At 37.0% G+C, this 17954-nt stretch overlaps 1 protein-coding gene across 3 annotated transcripts in view; it reads left to right on the top strand.

Moving 5' to 3' along the window:
* Positions 1-17954, top strand: part of ZDHHC2 (zDHHC palmitoyltransferase 2) — a gene marked incomplete at its 5' end in the record, with an annotated part of 59260 nt that overhangs the window by 25874 nt on the left and 15432 nt on the right. For all 3 annotated transcript variants that reach the window (XM_080928380.1, XM_080928381.1, XM_080928382.1), the window contains 7 exons: positions 1799-1919; positions 3325-3394; positions 4085-4117; positions 8840-8960; positions 10942-11074; positions 14433-14559; positions 14913-15005. In XM_080928380.1, the coding sequence (XP_080784506.1) occupies positions 1799-1919; positions 3325-3394; positions 4085-4117; positions 8840-8960; positions 10942-11074; positions 14433-14559; positions 14913-15005 (698 nt within the window). The remainder of the gene's footprint in view (positions 1-1798; positions 1920-3324; positions 3395-4084; positions 4118-8839; positions 8961-10941; positions 11075-14432; positions 14560-14912; positions 15006-17954) is intronic.

The following is a 17954-nucleotide window of genomic DNA, read 5'->3' as shown; positions in this document are numbered from 1 at the left end:
GTAGATAAAAATGTTCTATGTTTTAATTTGTACATTTTAGATTCTAATGAGGATATATATATATATATATATACTGAGTTTTCTGGTCCTTTTAAAATTATAAACCATGATTTTATTTTTGTGTGTATGGTTAAAACTGAATCCTACTTTAGTCTGAGAGCTATGAATGCGCTCAGATCTTGGTTCCTGTTGCAGTCACCAGTAAGAAGAAGGTAGGTGTTTTGGAGAAATGATTACTTTTAGGATTATACAGGAATAATGAGGGTAAGCCAAGGGCACTTTTAGTGCCAGAAAATAAGTACTCAGAAAAAAAAATAGATATAAGAGAATGTGTCAGAGGGACACACACACCAATGACAGAAATCCCAGTGGAAAGATCAGACAATTGGAGCAGCAAAAGCATCTGAGTATGCAATAAACATCTTTGAGACTCCTTAATTAAATCAACAGTTGACTAAATTGATAAGCAATAGAACAGAAACCTCTGTCCTATAGAAGACTTCTAAATAATTTCTGTAAATAATTCATCTTTTAGGAGTGGAGGCAAAAATTCCCCACTCCTTATACATGAACAAACTTTTCTCAAAAGAACACAGAACCGAAAAGGAGGAACTTGGGGCAGGTTACAGTAGAAACCCCTGACAAAAAGCTCCCTCGTGCTGGAGAGGTTTCTCAGTGGTTAGAGACTTTGCCCTTCAAGAGGACCTGAGTTTGGTTTCCAGCACCTATATGGTGGATTACAGTCATTAATAACTCCAGTTCCAGGGGATATGATGCCACTCTCTGACCTCTGAGGGGACCAGACATGCACATGCTACATGTACATACATACTGGAGAAGCATTATATGAACAAAATAAATCTTTTAACTCTCCTTAACTGTATGATCAAGGCCAGGCTTGTTGCATAAACAATCGAGGGAAATGTGAGAAATTGCTGAGGCTAAAATGAAGCTGAGGGAATGTGGCAACTAAAAATACTATGATATGTTCATAATATAATACTATGTAGATATGTTAAGAGTATAAGTACTGGAGTAGGAAGAAAAGGATATTCCTAAGCACATCACTGTGGTTGTACATACCTTCTGGACTTGTTTGTAGGGATTTGTGCAGTAACAACTTTGAGACTTTTGTATATGTATGTGGTCATTCAGTAGAAGCCAAAACAATTTTGTTTTTCTCAAATAAGCATGGTTGATTAGTTGAACCAAAGTGTCAGTATAAGCAATAAAGTGAATACTTAGTTATTTGATTGCCAGAGGTGATCTTTAGGAACAACTATGCCTAAGTTCAAATGTCCTAAGTAAAAGTATATATCCGATTGATTTGTCTTCTCCTTTTGCTTCTAATGGTATCCAAATAAAAAAATTTAACTGTTGAGGCATGAATTTTTAACTGGGCCAATTTATCTATTATTTAATTAATATTTTGATAGAATTATTCATTTTATAAACAATTTACAAACATTTATTAACAACCTTTGCATTCCATTCCCTTTCACATTAAAAACACTTGGGAAATAGGTATAATAATTTATATGCCTCTTTATTATTATTATTATCATCATCATCATTATCATCATCATCATCATCATCATCATCCCTTTCTTAAGATTCATAAAGTAGTTGTCTGTAAGCTTAACAGACATGTCCAGATTTAAAACTCTATTAACCTTCCTGAGTATGCTAAATGCCATTAATATTTTATATTTTATAAGTACCTTTGGGTATAACAGAGCTGACAAATGTGTTGCCATTCCTTTGAAAATACTGATTAAAATTTAAATTTATTTCTCAGTTCCATCTCTCTTATGCAGAGAAAGAATTGCTGGAGAGAGAGCCAAGAGGAGAAGCCCATCAGGAAGTTCTGAGGCGAGCAGCCAAAGACCTTCCCATCTACACCAGGACGATGTCTGGCGGTAAGCCCTGATAACAAGGGCACTGGGACGGCGCCCCAATGAGGAGTAATGACACTTAGAAAGCATCTCTATAGCTGTAAACTGCCAAACACTCGTTTGAAAATGCTGTTGCTGCTGCTTAGGTTGCTACTAAATCTTTCCTGCACAGTTCCATAAGACAGACTGTGAGTCACACAATGGCATGGAGATCTCAGAACTGACTCTAGTCCTGTCCCTCCTACTGGGTCCTGACTTGGTGATCACATAAAGGGCTGCTGAAGTTTACCTCCGTAGTACAAAATTTGCCATTAAGATTTTAGTTATGAACCTTCCTATTTGTAGTGAAGGACACAATTATCTACAGGGGATGTAAAACTAATAGTTTCACAAATATTTTTTATTAATATTAAAGCAGTAATTGTGTGAGTTGTATAAAACATAATTTAGGTATTTCTATCTGTCTTTAAAATGGAAACTATTATACAAATAACTTAAGCCTGCTTAGCTTATATTTTAAGGTCATTTAACATCTAACTAAGTCATTGTCTTAAAAACCCAACATACATCAACTACAGATAATTACTACCAAGACTTACCCAGACACGTTTTGTGGCTTTAAACTTTTGCCTGCCTCTCGTGACCCCTTAGCCCATTTGTTGAGTACTTAAAATCTGGCTAGACCAAGGTGAGAATTCTTAAATATAAGATATGCAATGTTTTCAAAAATTTACAATAATCATTAATATTCCTCTGTAATTTGCATTTACCTTTAGCTCACACTAGAGCCATACAGAGTCTACGTCTGACACAATGTCCACTGTAATTGGGGTGCCCAGCGAGGTGTGTGTAGAGAAACACACCATCTCAGAATCAACCATCCAGGTAGACTGTGCTCCCTGTGCTAGTGAGGATAGGATCCCAGAGTTACCTGCAAGAACACAAATCCTTGGCTGGAAATGCCAGGACCTGTTTATAATCTTAAATAACTAACAGGTGTGAAACCTTTTCCAGTGTTTGCAACCAGAGAGTGTATATACTCATTCTAGAGAACATCTCCGTGGTGTATCCTCAGCCAGTTGGTCACAGGAATACATTGATTCTGCTGAGGGACCCTTTCTGTTGACCAGTCCTAATGAACACATCTTCCCCTTGAGCTGTATTTACTGAGGATGGAGAACTCCAGAGACAAATTTCACCAGGAGCTCTCCTGCTCTTGGAAGATCTCTCCAGAGAAGTCTGTCTCTGGGCAAGTGTTTTCATGCTCTGTGTTTAAAATGGGTTGAGTATCCTTTTCCCCCCTCTTTGAATCAAACTTAAATTCAGTATGCTTTTTAGAGTTTAAATTTGGAATGTTGATAAAAAAGCCATTCCCTTGCATTTTCGATGACTTGTTAAGTGTAAGACTAAGTGAACTCTTTGTTCCTAGCAATCCGATATTGTGACAGATGCCAACTTATAAAACCAGACCGTTGCCATCACTGCTCCGTCTGCGATAAGTAAGAAAACCTTTGCTTCTCAAGCATCCCGTGATTGTGGGCGTGTTGTTCAGTTTGTTTCTCAAGCATCCCGTGATCGTGGGCGTGTTGTTCAGGACTGAGCTGTTGCTTCTCCAGTGATCACCACACCCTGCCTTCAGGCCACTGCTTAGAGACATGAGTGGAATTATTCCTTGTATTAGCAGCAATTAATTAGCAATTAATTAATTAGACACAAGTAGTGCTGCTTCTCCAGGTTTGTGGTGACATAAAAATGCGCTCTTAGCAATTCCTTAGTCTGTTTTCTACATTAAAAAGCACGCCTTGATTGGCTTCGCATACTTACTCTTGTACATTTAATATGTGACAGAAACAGTAAAACTTGCCCTAGAGATTGGTAGTAAAGAACAATTTTTATGTAGACTTTGTGTAAATTTACTGATGTTTTGCACGTTTTTAATGCAAAGCATTCTTGTATTAATGTAACACTTTTTTTAAATAAAGAGAAACTGACTTGTATCTTAAGGAGTGAACATTTTGAAGTTTTATTGTTCTATTCTGACTAGAGTAGGCTATAATGTCTCTTTTAGATGAGAATGCCTGTCCTTACTGTGTTGTGTTTTTAAATGCCACAGCTGTTGGGTATAGTTTGTACTTTCTTTTTATAATGGACATGATAAGGCATCATGTTTTATTTTTGGGTATTTTTAGATGTATTTTGAAGATGGATCATCATTGCCCATGGTAAGTGTGAGCCTATAATTAAAATAAGTTATTTTCAGTTACTAACTTAATATAAATTGAGCCACTTTAACAAATCTTTTTATTAACTGGTTACCTTATTTCTCCTAGGAGGCCTAGTTTGAAGTACTTAATTAGCTTCAAAGAGTCTCCATTTGGGAGAATTTCCATTAAATAATTTTAAAACTAGTGTGTTAATAACACTAACCTTAATTTCACATGTTTTACATACACAGCAGGAATTTTTTATGCACATATATAAACACAGATGCACTAAAACACTTTCCAGAAATATAAATGCTCACACATTAATTACATACATGATACCTCAATAGAAGTTTGTAATAAATGCCAACAACTTAAACTTTCAAGGAAACTGCATTGGCAGGAAGAATAGTAAACAGACAAACACACAAATATAGTTAAACGTGATTTTCTACATAGAACTCATTCTTGGCTTTTGTTTTGGTGTTTGTTTGTTTTTTCCTACTTCTAAGTCATTAAGTTAAGGGACTTTGTGGAGGGCTATCTGAAAGATCTGCTAAGGAAGGTCAACTCTCCTGTCTTTGTTACTGTTTTTTGTTTGTTTGTTTGTTTGTTTGTTTGTTTGTTTAAAGATTTATTTATTATATATAAGTATACTGTCGCTGTCTTCAGACACACCAGAAGAGGGCATCAGATCTTATTACAAATGATTGTGGGCCACATGTGGTTGCTGGGATTTTAACTCGGGAAGAGCAGTCAGTGCTCTTAACCTCTGAGCTATCTCTCCAGCCCTGTTACTGTTTTTCATTGTGCATAATCATGTTAAGGTTGCTATGGCTGAACTTAAGCACTAACTAGAATCATCACACGAATTTTACTTCTTCCAGAGTGACACACTGAAGAGATATGAGTGCTCACAAGTTCACACTAGGCAGTTTGTGTGGGTAATGATCTTCCTAGGAACAGGAGAGAACCAGGGAAGGTTAAGGGTTTATGCATGCAAGATCTCTTACAATTATACCTCTCTTGTTTCATTTTGTAAAGATTGTATTTATTTATTATATATAAGTACACTGTAGCTGTCTTCAGACACAACAGAAGAGGGCATCAGAGGGCATCAGATGGTTGTGAGCCACCATGTGGTTGTTGGGAATTGAACTCAGGTCCTCTGGAAGAGCAGTCAGTGCCCTTAACCACTAAGCCATCTCTCCAGCTCTTCTTACCATCCTTCTCTAAAAACAAACATACAATCCCACCTACCCATATCAAAGCTGTTGTCTCAGGGTCAGCTTACACCAAGCATTCTCCTGTCTGGTTTCTATACCATCTAAACACCGTTTTCAGCAGTAGAATAATCAGGCCAGACAGCTGATGTCAATTGTGTTAGTAAAGAATGGGGAGGTGAGACAATCAGATTGGTGCCAGGTAAGTGCCTCCCAGAGCTCCTACCATCCAATGTTAAAGGTACAGACTTTCAGAGCTAGAAAACAATAACGTAACAATAATCCAGCACTTAACATGTCAGAGTGGGAAACTTGAGGGTAATTTCATGATCTTTCTAACTTTGACAGATCTTATTAAATAGGTAGGCAAGAAGTGCCAGATGACTGCAGCTATTAAGAGATACGTTTCCACAGCACAGATTCTTGAGTCTCAGGTTTATTGCACTCCCTCTTGCACTGATGTTTCCCATCTGCGATCACCGTTCCAACAGCATCTTCCTGCACCCCCTGCAGAAACCTACAGCCTTGTCAGAATGGGACCACTGGATTCCAGGGCTCTTATGTTCAGCAGGTGTCAATTTAATGCAGCATCCGGCTTGTATTGTTTTACATTTTTAGATGGAATGAACTGGGTGCTCTGCAGTATGCATGAGGCCTTATGCTTAATATCTGGCACAACAAAAACAAATCCGAATTTAATTGTAAAATGTCGAGCTAAGGATATATCCCAGTGGTGGAGCCCATGCATAGTAAGCGATAAAATCTGAGTTCACCCCGAGTACGCACCCCCTCCCCCAAAGTACAAATAAAGCATAGTGTGGTTCTAGAATTCAAAAGTAAAAGCAGGAAACGTTTTCTAATGTCTGTTTTTACTTTTTCCCTAGTCCCAGAGAACCACTTTTGTTATTGTTACGGCTACTGTTTAGGTCTAAATTGTCCGTGTATATGTTTGTATAGCCATACCTTTGTGTGTGTGTGTGCGCAGTGTTTCTCTTAACAATAATGATAACAACAACAACAAAACAAATGGCTACAGAATTCATACACTGGATGTGACTTTTTTTTTTCTTCTCACAGTATTCTGGAACTGTTTCCACACCAGTATATGAAAACTGTTTTATAGAAGTTATCTGAATATGATTTGTTTAAGGGCTTTTTGGACAATACCAGGTTATACACCTGCCTTTACATATAGGGCTTGTATATGGCTTTGAACTCTAGAGTACATATCCACTCTGAGCCTGTGAAACACTAGATAGACAGCCCCTGTCGGGTTTGTAGTCAGTGGTCTGCAGGTCTGCTTGGGTACTTGAAATTACCCATTAGGATTTAAGAGTTCAGTCTCACAAGTGCCTTTTTAACTAAATGAGACTTTCTGTAGTGTTGATCTTTTTGGATTTTTCTACTGGAGGAATGATTTAGCATACAATTTTAATTAATTATAGTTATAATACTTTGGTGTGATTACCTAACAACGCCTCAAATAGAAGTAAATAATTTCAGTTTCAATATATTGAATGCCCACTGTATTTTAAAAACTATTCACTTTTTAAAAAGCTATTTTTATATATTGATTACAAAAAGAAATAATATTATTTGCCCTGAGGCTCAGCAGAGTTGAAGAGTGGACTCAAAGTCACACAGCCAGTTTTGTTTGGGGGCCTGAGAAGCTACTTTCTTTCCAATATACTTTGGTCTCTTTCTAGTTGTATTCAGAAAGCAGTTTCTGTGAAGCATCCATTAGCTAGCTTTATACCAAATTAAAATGATATAACCCAAAATGTGTTGTTCCTGCATAAACACCATGTTGTCCTCCCTGGGGGATGCTTGTGTGCAACCAGATCATCCTCCGGCCAAAGTGAGTCTACAGTAAGCAGTTACAATGTCTAACCAAGAGCTGTGTGAAAAAAGTATGTTGTTGTTGTTGTGCAAGAAAAACACTCTTCTCTGTTTCCTTTTGAAATAGGCCTTCCAGAATCGTCAGTGTACACTTATCAAATGGTGAAACACTTGGTTTTGAGTCTTGGTTCTTTCATGGCCAATTACCCCAGTGATCTTACGCATGAGTTACCATAAGCTGAACCTGGTGTTATAAGAACCTGATCAAAATCATTTTCTTTCTGTAACAGTGTTCTTCATCATTTAACAAAAGCTTTCTGTGTGCATTCCTTCAGAAAGAGGCACAATGGGTGGCAGTCACTATAACTTGGTTCACAGGTGCCTTTGCTTATGTCCATCCCTCTTCTCACTTGACCTCTGATCATCTACTCCTCCAAAGCAAAGGCAATATCCCGCATCCTTTGGAGAGAGATGGCATTAGAGGAAGCCTGTACAGGGCTGTTTCGAACATTCGCTCTTACCACTATCCCCTTCCAGTGCAATAAAAAACACTCTCAGAGATCTGTTCGCATTCCCACCAGGCCCTCCAACGCTGAAGACATAACCTTTAACAATATGCATCTGCAGTTAGCTTATCTGTGAATTGCTTCTCCATGGCTAAGACCTTTAGGTTCAAATGTATTAAACTCTGGCTATTCCTTATGCTTTTTGAGGCACAAAACCAAAGTTTATGAGAACATAGGTTATTTAAAAAGAAACAAAACAAGAAATGAAAAAAAATGTTTTCATTGCCAAGGTCGACAGAGAGAAAAAGAGGGAAAGAGGGGGAGGTAAGGCAGGGGTTGGAGGGGAAGAAGGACTCAAGAGGAGACAAAGACAGGCAGGAGAGGAAGCAGTAGGCAGGCACCGTATGCAGTAGGTTTGCATCCCAGCTGAGTTGACTCCATCATCTTTATCCGCCAGTTTAGCTACAGAGGCTATTAGCGTTTTTAGAAGATCGTGAAGCTCTGCCCTCATTTTATGGAAAGCAGAGAGAATAGCTACACACTGAAATTGTCTCATTTTTGTGTTATTGACCTCTATAGTTGTGAATCTACCCTCCCCAAACCCATCATCACAACTAGCTGATCTCAAATGGGCATGACACTCTGACTAGCTGGCTCCCTCACCTGCCTTTCTTAATTCTTCCATTTAGTGCATACTGACCGAGCGTTCATTTACCACCATGATGTCATGCAATGAGGTGTATTGAAGGGTCTTGAATGAAATTTGGGAAAACTTAGAGACTTCAAATTTCTTAATCATAGTTCAAATCAAATCTAGAAATAACCTAGTGAATCCCCCATGTCGTCTGCTTGATTCTTTTGGCTCGCTCACAAACTCTGCCTTCAGGTATATATTTGTTTATGTAACTCATTGTATATGAGATGTATCAGCTTTCACTGTGATTGATTAAAGCAATATTAAGAGTATCATATTGACTATCTAGGTGCAAACGTTGCTTTTTATTGTGTTAGAAAACGTTACTGTTCTTTATGAATGAAATGCTAATGCGTTTTAAATGAACATAAACCAAAAAAAAAAAAAAAAAAAACCCTATACTATGTTTAAACATATTTATCAATAGACTGGAGATGTAACTCATTAAGCCTTTTTTTTTGTTTTGTTTTGTTGGCAGGGTGAACAATTGTGTTGGATTCTCAAATTATAAATTCTTCCTCCTTTTCTTGGCTTACTCTCTGCTGTACTGCCTTTTCATTGCTGCTACAGATTTACAGTATTTTATCAGATTTTGGACAGTAAGTTCCCTTTAGTGACTTTTCTATGCATAATCATCCAGTGGTGAGTTATTTCCGACCCTGACTCCATAGGGTTACTCTATGTACAGTCAGGCTTCCGAATTCAGTCTGCATCTGTATATTCACAATCTCAAAGTTTATTTATAACTCCCAACCAATGTACTCTGAGCTTTTAAAATCGTTTCTAGACATGTACATATTTGCCCAGTGCACATGCTCATTCCTAGTTGAGGTAAACAAGGTATTGTTATACCATCTGCATCTCGGCATCCTTCAAACAAGCATCTTCTCCCATGGTCTGTTTGCTTTCGTGATTTGTTGTTGGGTTTTTGGTTGTTTGTTTGTTTTTTAACCTTTTGTTTATTTTGCAAGTATAAAATGATCTTCATACATACTGATGAAGTGCTATTATTTTAAATGAGACTGATGTGTCTTATGGAGAAAATACATGCTTTTTCTAGTGCTGTTGTTCAGGATTTCCATGTCAATAAGTCAACACAGTGTTTTAAATAAGGGGCATTCGGATAGAACCCCACACTGAACAAGATTGTGAATTGGTCAGTAGATGCCTAAGGCACTGTGAGAAGAAAAAACCAAGCCCATGTCTCCCCAAGATCCAGTACTCACGGATCCATTGCTCTAGACACTCTTGTGCAGCCTAAGTAGAACAAGTAGTGAGAATTGATTAGATAAGCACATGTTTTCTTAATATTTAAAAATTGAAGAGTTTTCTCCTCCTGTATCAGATTATCTTTTACATTGTTATACCCTGGTAATTCAGTTGATGTTTGTTTGTTTTGCACTATATATTTTTAGAACAAGTCAGAACAAAATTAGAGTATGAAAACTATGCAGGAATGTTACTGCTGAGCACGATATGTTGGTAACAAAGTGTTCTACTTTTTGCCAGGGTTGCTTTCTTACTGAATTCTCTTTTATTTTTATTAAACCATCTTTCATTATGGCAAAATTTTCTGAATTGATGGGTAATTTATATGAGTTTAACCCAAATTTCATACTAAAGAGTTATTGAATGCCTACTTTCTGTTGGTCCCATTGCTAAGAAACAGAAAGACACAGGTGGGTTGGCAGTTTCCAGATGATCCCTGATGAATGTCTACTAGACTGTAAGCTCACTGCCCTCTATTCCTATAGGAAGTTTTCTTTTCAAACCCGGAACACCTTTGAATGGAAAAGACCAAAGTCTCTTTGTTCAGAGCTTCCAGTTGAGCTTCCAGTTGAGGTCTTATCACCTATATCAATAGCGAATAACACAGGGAAATGAAAGGGTGTGGTCATGTGGGAATGGGAGGTCCCTGACATATCTGGTGCTTTGCTGAAAGTTAGGTCCCTAGTCTGTCATTCTAGAGCCAACTGGTCTCTCTTGGTTTTGCAGAGCTGGTTGGTTTCAACCCCTGGGTATTAAAGTGTTTCAGACAGGTGTTACTAATGTTCATCTTTTCTGTGATGTTATTGCCAGAGCTTGAAGCATTGTGGGGGATGTCTCCTGTATTCTTTTAGTTGATGCTGTTGTTTATAGTAATCTACAGTATCAATGGGAATGGGAAATAAATTATGCCAACTAATCTTCATTTTTCTGGCATTATAATAAAAATTATTTAAATGTTTATTAATATGCAGAATGCTAATGATATGTTCAGTTTCTGTTATCTTGTTTCCCACTGGTATGGTTTATGCTGTCATGTTTTTTTTTCCTAGAATTTAACTTGGTTATTTAAAGCAAAATAAATATTCCAACTTTAATCTTTTCTGAATAGATGTTCATATACTAACAAGCCTTTAATTTAATACAAAGTAAATACTTACTTTTCTCCTTAAAATTTAGCATGAAGCAATGTGTCATTTTCTATTTGTAAATTACTTAAAGAAAACAATCATATTAACTAATAATTGTAGGGGATTAATTAATTAATATTTTATCCTGTTGACAAAATATTTTGTTTTCTGCCTTTCCTTATAGAACGGTCTACCTGATACTCAAGCCAAGTTCCACATTATGTTTTTATTCTTTGCTGCAGCTATGTTTTCTGTCAGCTTGTCCTCTCTGTTTGGTTATCATTGTTGGCTAGTCAGCAAAAATAAATCTACATTAGGTGAGTATCCAATTATTATGGAGAACAAAACTTTAAATACATCTGCAGTCATTCCCTAAACATTGTCATATGCTCAGAAGTTATTGACCTGTCTTTAAACAGTAAACTACAACAATCTTTCTTATTTGCAGAGTGTTTTGTAATGTCATATGGATGCATGTACATTGTTTTGCATATATTGATACATGGTGTGCAAAGCGGTGTTTATGCTGAGGGGAAAACAAGGGAAGAGCAACCTCTTGAGAAGCAAAGAGGCAAAATTCAAACATAAAGGTAGTTATAAAATGCAGAGTGCTTTGAAAGAAACAAATAGGCCATGACCATAACCTATGACAGAAAGGCTGGAGATGATGCCATTATGATTGAGTTGTCAAGGAAAATCTCACCACACCAAGAAATATTTATTTTGAAAAGTTAACCATTGAAACAGCCAGAACACTGTAGGCACAGAACAGAGTTATTAAACTTTATCGAAAGCATAAATTTTTATCAACCTAAGTTAATAAGCAATCAACCTCCTCTCTTGTCCACCACCCATCAGAAGTAATGGAAAAGATAAATTATTCAGACATGGAGGAAGTAGACCTCTTTAGAAATAGTTCTTTGGGGAGGAGCGCCCAATCTTCGTTGTCAGGATATCAGCAGTTCAGTCCAGTAGCAAACACCAAATATGAATCAGCAGCTGCAGTCCAATCCACTTGGCAGTCACCAAACACAAACCAGCAAGGGCAGTTCAATCCAGAAGAAACCTGCCTGAGACCACAAAAGTGGCAAGAAGCTGTAGGAACCTCATGAGAAGTTCTTTGGTGAGTTTCTCTCTATGGTGTGACCACAAGCAGAGCTCAGCAGCAAGAGGAGCTCAGCAACACAATGTAAAGCAAACCAATATATAGGTGTCATTTGGGAAGAATAGCAAGACAGAGCAAAACTAGCCAATGTTCAAGCTCCCACTGCTGTGGGGGTCATATTTATATTTCTTCTGAACATCATGCATTCTTTAACATGTTTGCTTTAGCAAAACATCCTTTCACCTATGTGCCCTAGTAAAACATCATTTAACATAACTAACTGGCTTTCCAAACTAAACAGAAGTTTCCACTTCACTCTACAGACAAGAGGTGATAATTAACGTTGTTAAACAAAAATCTAGAATCATCTGGGAGATTGGCCTCTTAGCATGTCTCAGTCAAGAGGGCTAGAATTAACTCAATTATGTTATTTGAGGTGGGAAGACCCACAGACTGTTGGTTACATCATTCTCTGGCTGGGATCCTGAACTATATAAATGGAGAAAGAGACTGAAGAACAGCAAACATTCATTGTTCTCTTCTGCTGAATATGGATACAATGTATCTACCAGTTTCAAGCTCTTGCCAGTACAGTTTACCTGAAATGGTGGACTGGAACCAGAACCAAAACCAAAGAGATTCTTTCTCCCTTAAGTTGCTTTCCTGGAAATATTTTATCACAGCATCAGGAAAAGAAACTGTGACATAAGGCACAAAGCCAGCCTGTCTTAGTCAGGGTTTCTATTTCTGCACAAAGCATCATGAACAAGAAGCAAGTTGGGGAGGAAATGGTTTATTCAGCTTACACTTCCACATTGCTGTTCATCACCAAAGAAAGTCAGGACTGGAACTCACACAGGGCATAAACTGTGAGGCAGGAGCTGATGCAGAGGTCATAGAGGGTGCTGCTTACTGGGTTGCTTCCCCTGGCTTGCTCAGTTTGCCTTCTTATAGAACCCAGAACTACCAGCCCAGGTATGTCACCATCCACAATGAGCTAGGCCCCACTCCTTTGATCACTAATTGAGAAAATGCCTTACAGCTGGATCTCATGGAGGCATTTCCTCAAGGGAGGCTCTTTTCACTCTAACTTGAGTCAAGTTGACAGAAAACACCAACCAGCACAAGGCCTGAGAAAGGCATACCTCCAAATGTCCATATTAAAAATGAAGTAATATCTTAAACTGGTAACTGTGTTTGTGCATACACACACACACACACACACACACACACACACACACACACACACACACACTGTGAGGTGTCAGTAAAAGGAGAGAAAACTCAAATCCAGCAGAGAAAAGAAGACAGTGAAGTCAGGAGATAATAGAAAAGAAGCCAATAACTTATTTTTAATATAACTAATTTGATGAGGCTTAGCTATGAAAAAAAAGTAAAAGAGGTATTACCAAAGTTAGGGGTGAGGGTAGCATTATTGCCAACTTCACAGGTGTGAAAGGATGTTGAGTAGATTGTGGAAAATGCTGCCAGTTGGCACAACAGTTATCTGAGTGTGATGGAAAACGACTAGAAGCAAAGCACCATCCTGACTAGGAAATACCAAGGATACATAGGCAAGACCCTGTGTAATGAGGAAGTTTTGTTAAACATAAACATCCAGGATCAACAAAGACTTAAGATCTCATAGCATCATGTTTCTTAGTATCTGACTTTGCTGTTTAGGTTGTCTCCAAAGTAATGGGCACAATCTTTATGCTTCTAAATGTGTTCATATCCTAAAGTTAAGATTTTAGAACCCGCTTTGCAGGGCCACTCAAGAGGAGAATGTGGCGTTGTGGCAAGAACACTGATGGGCTTGCAGACATTTCACATCTGCATTTGTTATGTGATGTGGGCAATTCTAATGTCTTTTTGGAACACAGATTTGATAAACGGAGTGGACATAAGCAGACATGTCTGCTTGGGAACTGACTAAAGTATGGTTTTGGGTCAAATGAAAAAATTATGATGAGATAAAAATTTCAATTAAGCTAAAAATGGAGTTTTTGTTTTTACTTTTGGAGGTTATCAAGTATATTTAAAATATACTTACATTTTGTTTAAAATATATTCGCTTTAGTATTATTTATTATGTCCATCCATTTATAGTCAGAAGACTTATAAGACAGGTTAGAAGGGTAGGTCAGTGGTTAAAAAAAAAAAAAAAAAAAAACCACTTGCCACAAAGACTAATAATCTGAATTCAATCCCCATAGTCCATATAAAGGTAGAAGGGGGAGCCCTCTGCACAAAATTGTCCTCTGACCTCTACATACACATACACTAAGAATAAAATAAAAATCTGGATGGTGTAAATCTGAAAACAGGACTACTCATTTCTTACTATTTTAAACCAGAATAGACAACCTCTGTCTCAAGGCTATGTACAGCACCCACCCACTATTGGAGTACCCCACTACACTTGTTTCATTTTAGGGGTTGCTAGCATATACATTCTGAATTCATCATATCAAGGGTTGCTAGTATATATGCATTCTGAATTTATCCTATCTAGGGGTTGCTAGTGTATACCTTCTGAATTCATCGTATGGCTTCTCTGTTCATTTTAGAGGCATTCAGGGATCCAGTGTTTAGACACGGAACAGATAAGAACGGATTCAGCTTGGGTTTCAGTAAAAACATGCTACAGGTTTTTGGTGATGAGAAGAAGTATTGGCTGTTACCAGTATTCTCAAGGTACTTTGTTCTGAAAGGCTTTTTTAAAAAAATTTGAATTAATAAAAGTAAACAAACACAAGACACAGTTAAACCTGTTCTTTTTCTTCACTAGATTGTCTACAGCAGTGTGTTCTCAAACTGTGGGTAACGACCCTTTGCAGATGAAATGACTTTTCAAGGGTGTTGCTTATCAGATATCCTGCATATGAGATGCTTACATTACGATTCATAACAGTAGCAAAAATACAATTAGGAAGTGGCAACAACATTATTATATGGTTGGGGAGGTCACCACAATATGAGGAATTGTATTAAAGGGTCACAGCATTAAGAGGGTTGAATGATTCTCTCTCTCTTTTTTTAAACTACAGTCAAGGTGATGGCTGTTCCTTTCCAACTTGCCTTGTTAACCAGGATCCTGAACAACCTTCCCCTCCTGCAGGACTAAATTCAACGGTGAAAAGGTAATGTTACTTTTTTTTTTTTCTAGTTTACTTTCAAGTGATGTATTTTGTCCTGTTGTATCTTTTGATTCTGTGTTCCTTTGAGGAAACTATGTTAAAGGTGAAGGAAATTTGACTACAATGGTTTCCACTTGTAATGATGGAGTGAGAAAGTGATATAGTAGAGTGGTATAGTTCCAATTACATTCATCCAATTCTGCTAATGATGGTGGCAGTAAGAAAATAATCCGGCTTTTCACTACTTGGAGAAAGGGGAAAAGTACAAAATCATTCAAGTTGCTGTATAGAATTTCTTTTTGAACTTCTGGGGGAATCACCATCCCTGACCTCAAGCTGTATTACAGAACAATCATGATAAAAACTGCATGGTATTGGTACAGAGAGGGGAAGGTAGATCAATGGGATAAAATTGAAGGCCCAGAAATGAAACCACACACACCTTTGGTCACTTGATTTTTGACAAAGGAGCTAAAACCATCCAGTGGAAAAAGGAGTATTTTCAACAAATGCTGCTGGTTCAATTGGCAGACAGCATGTAGAAGAATGCAAATTGACTCATTCTTATTTTCTTGTGCAAAGCTCAAGTCCAAGTGGATCAAAGACCGCCATATAAAATCAGATACAGTGAAACCAATAGAAGAGAAAGTGGGGAAGAGCTTAGAGCACATAGGCACAGAGGAAAATTTTCTGAATAGAACACAAATGGCTTATGCTCTAAGTTCAAGAATTGATGGATGGGATCTTATAAAATTGCAAAAATGGCAACCAACAGATTGGGAAAATATCTTTACAATCCTACATCTGGTAGAGGGCTAATATCTAATATATACAAAGAATTCAAGAAGTTAGACTCCAGAGAATTAAATAATTCTACAGAAAATGGGGTGCAGAACTAAACAAAGAATTCTCAACTGAGGAATACCAAATGATAAAGAAATGTTCAAATGCTGGGAATTGAACAGAGGTCCTCTACAAAATCAAAAAGTGCACTTAACTGCTAAGCCATCTCTCCTGGCCCTATACAAGAATTTCTAGTATTGTGAAATATTAATTTTAATATATTTATGAGAAAAAACATACTCTGACTTTTAAATGAAAGTCAGTAACAGAAGCATAAACATGGTATCATTTATAAAACTTTGGAGTTCATTTATAAAATTTTAGAGTTTTTTTCATTTCCATAAATTTAGTTGCACTTGGCCATTTACCCTGTGAATACTTCATATTGATTACAGTACTTTTTCCTTCAGATTCTGGAGTGTTCCCAGAATTATTTTCAAGGCTGTGATTTTGGCAAACGTTCTAAAGTCACATTAAGATTTTAAGAGACTTAAAACACCAGGGCTGGAGAGATGGCTCAGTGGTTAAGAGTATTGGCTACTTTTCCAGAGGTACTGAGTTCAATTCCCAGCAACCACATGGTGGCTCACAGTCATTTGTAATGAGATCTGATTCCCTCTTTTCATGTGCATAAAACAGATACTCATATACATAAAATAAATATATCTTCTTAAAAAGACTCAAAATATAATTGTTACCGGATCTTTAGTGCCAGATATATAGAGGTCAAATTCTACCCATTAGTGAAAAAGCTGTTCTGATGTGTTTCATGTTCAAAGGCATCTGTCACTTTCTGGGTCAAACTTTATGTGATTTGGCTTGGAAATTGTACAGAGTTAAATATTAATGGATTTTCCTATACATCAATGAAAAAACTGAGCTCTAATCAATTATTTAGAATGTGTTTTCAAAGTTTTGCAAAATTTAATAGTAGATTGCATTAATATTATTGACCCACTGTTAAGTGGTTTTTGTACGTTAATAATCTATAGGTTTTAGAAGCAGCATTTTCTCCTTCTTCTAAGTACTATAGCAGGAGCTCTCAACCTTACTAATGATGTGGCCTTTTAATACAGTTCCTAATGTTGTGGGGTGTCATGACTCACAGGTTGAGAACCACTTATACTATAGGATTAGGGAAAATCTTACTTCTGACAGCATTACCCAGCTAAGTGAACTTGAAGTGATGTGTATTCAACAGGCATTTCTTGTCTTTCATGTAAATGTTAAGGTTGAATTTGAACAACTAAGCAACTAAGGGGAGAATTTAAGGCCAGCTTGAGCTGTTTAGGAAGCTCAAGAGTAGACCTACCTAAAGAGATTGCTTGAAAATCAAAGACCAGAGATATAGTTCAGTGATAGATATAATTTTCCTACATATTCATAAATGCTTTCTTTTTTTATTTCATTTTATTTTATTTTTTAACGACTTTATTTTGCAAAACAAAGATAAATGTACAGATTTTAAACATTTTTTGCTTAAAATTATACATTTTTGTCAGTACTGTTTTTTCAGACATTAAAATAAATTTTACATAAAACCATGTGAATATATTTTTTAGTCAGTACTTGATTTTTTTCAAGGGCTTGACAGTATGCATTGAAAACCTAATAGTTGCAATAAGCGTAAAGTACATGCAAAACAAAACGCAACATGGAAATAGTCAAAGTCTTCTTGTTTTGTGAATATATGTATATTTTTTGTTTTCTTTATTTCTTGGACTTCATACAGTCTGTGAGTTGTTTCTGGGGGAGTGCAAGCCTCTGGGGTTAGCATCCACTATCAGTGACTGCATATTATGTCTGTCCTTTTGTGACTGGGTTATCTCACTCAGGATGATCTTCTCTAGATGCAGCCATTTTCTTAAGAATTTGGTTAAGTCATTGTTTCTGGTGGCTGAGCAGTATTCCATTGTGTATATGTACCACAATTTTTGTATCCATTCGTCTTCTGAAGGACATCTGGGTTCTTTCCAGCTTCTGGCTATTATAAATAGAGCCGCTATGAACATTGTGGTGCATATATCTTTGTTGTGTATTAAAGTGTCTCTGGGGTATATGCCCAGAAGTGGAATGGCTGGGTCTTCAGGTAGTACTATATCCAATTTT

Source organism: Micromys minutus (assembly GCF_963924665.1).
Source record: "Micromys minutus genome assembly, chromosome: 14".
Taxonomy (NCBI): Eukaryota; Metazoa; Chordata; class Mammalia; order Rodentia; family Muridae; genus Micromys; species Micromys minutus.
The sequence above is the reverse complement of the archived record's forward strand: the minus strand, read 5'-3'. Positions and strand labels throughout refer to the sequence as shown.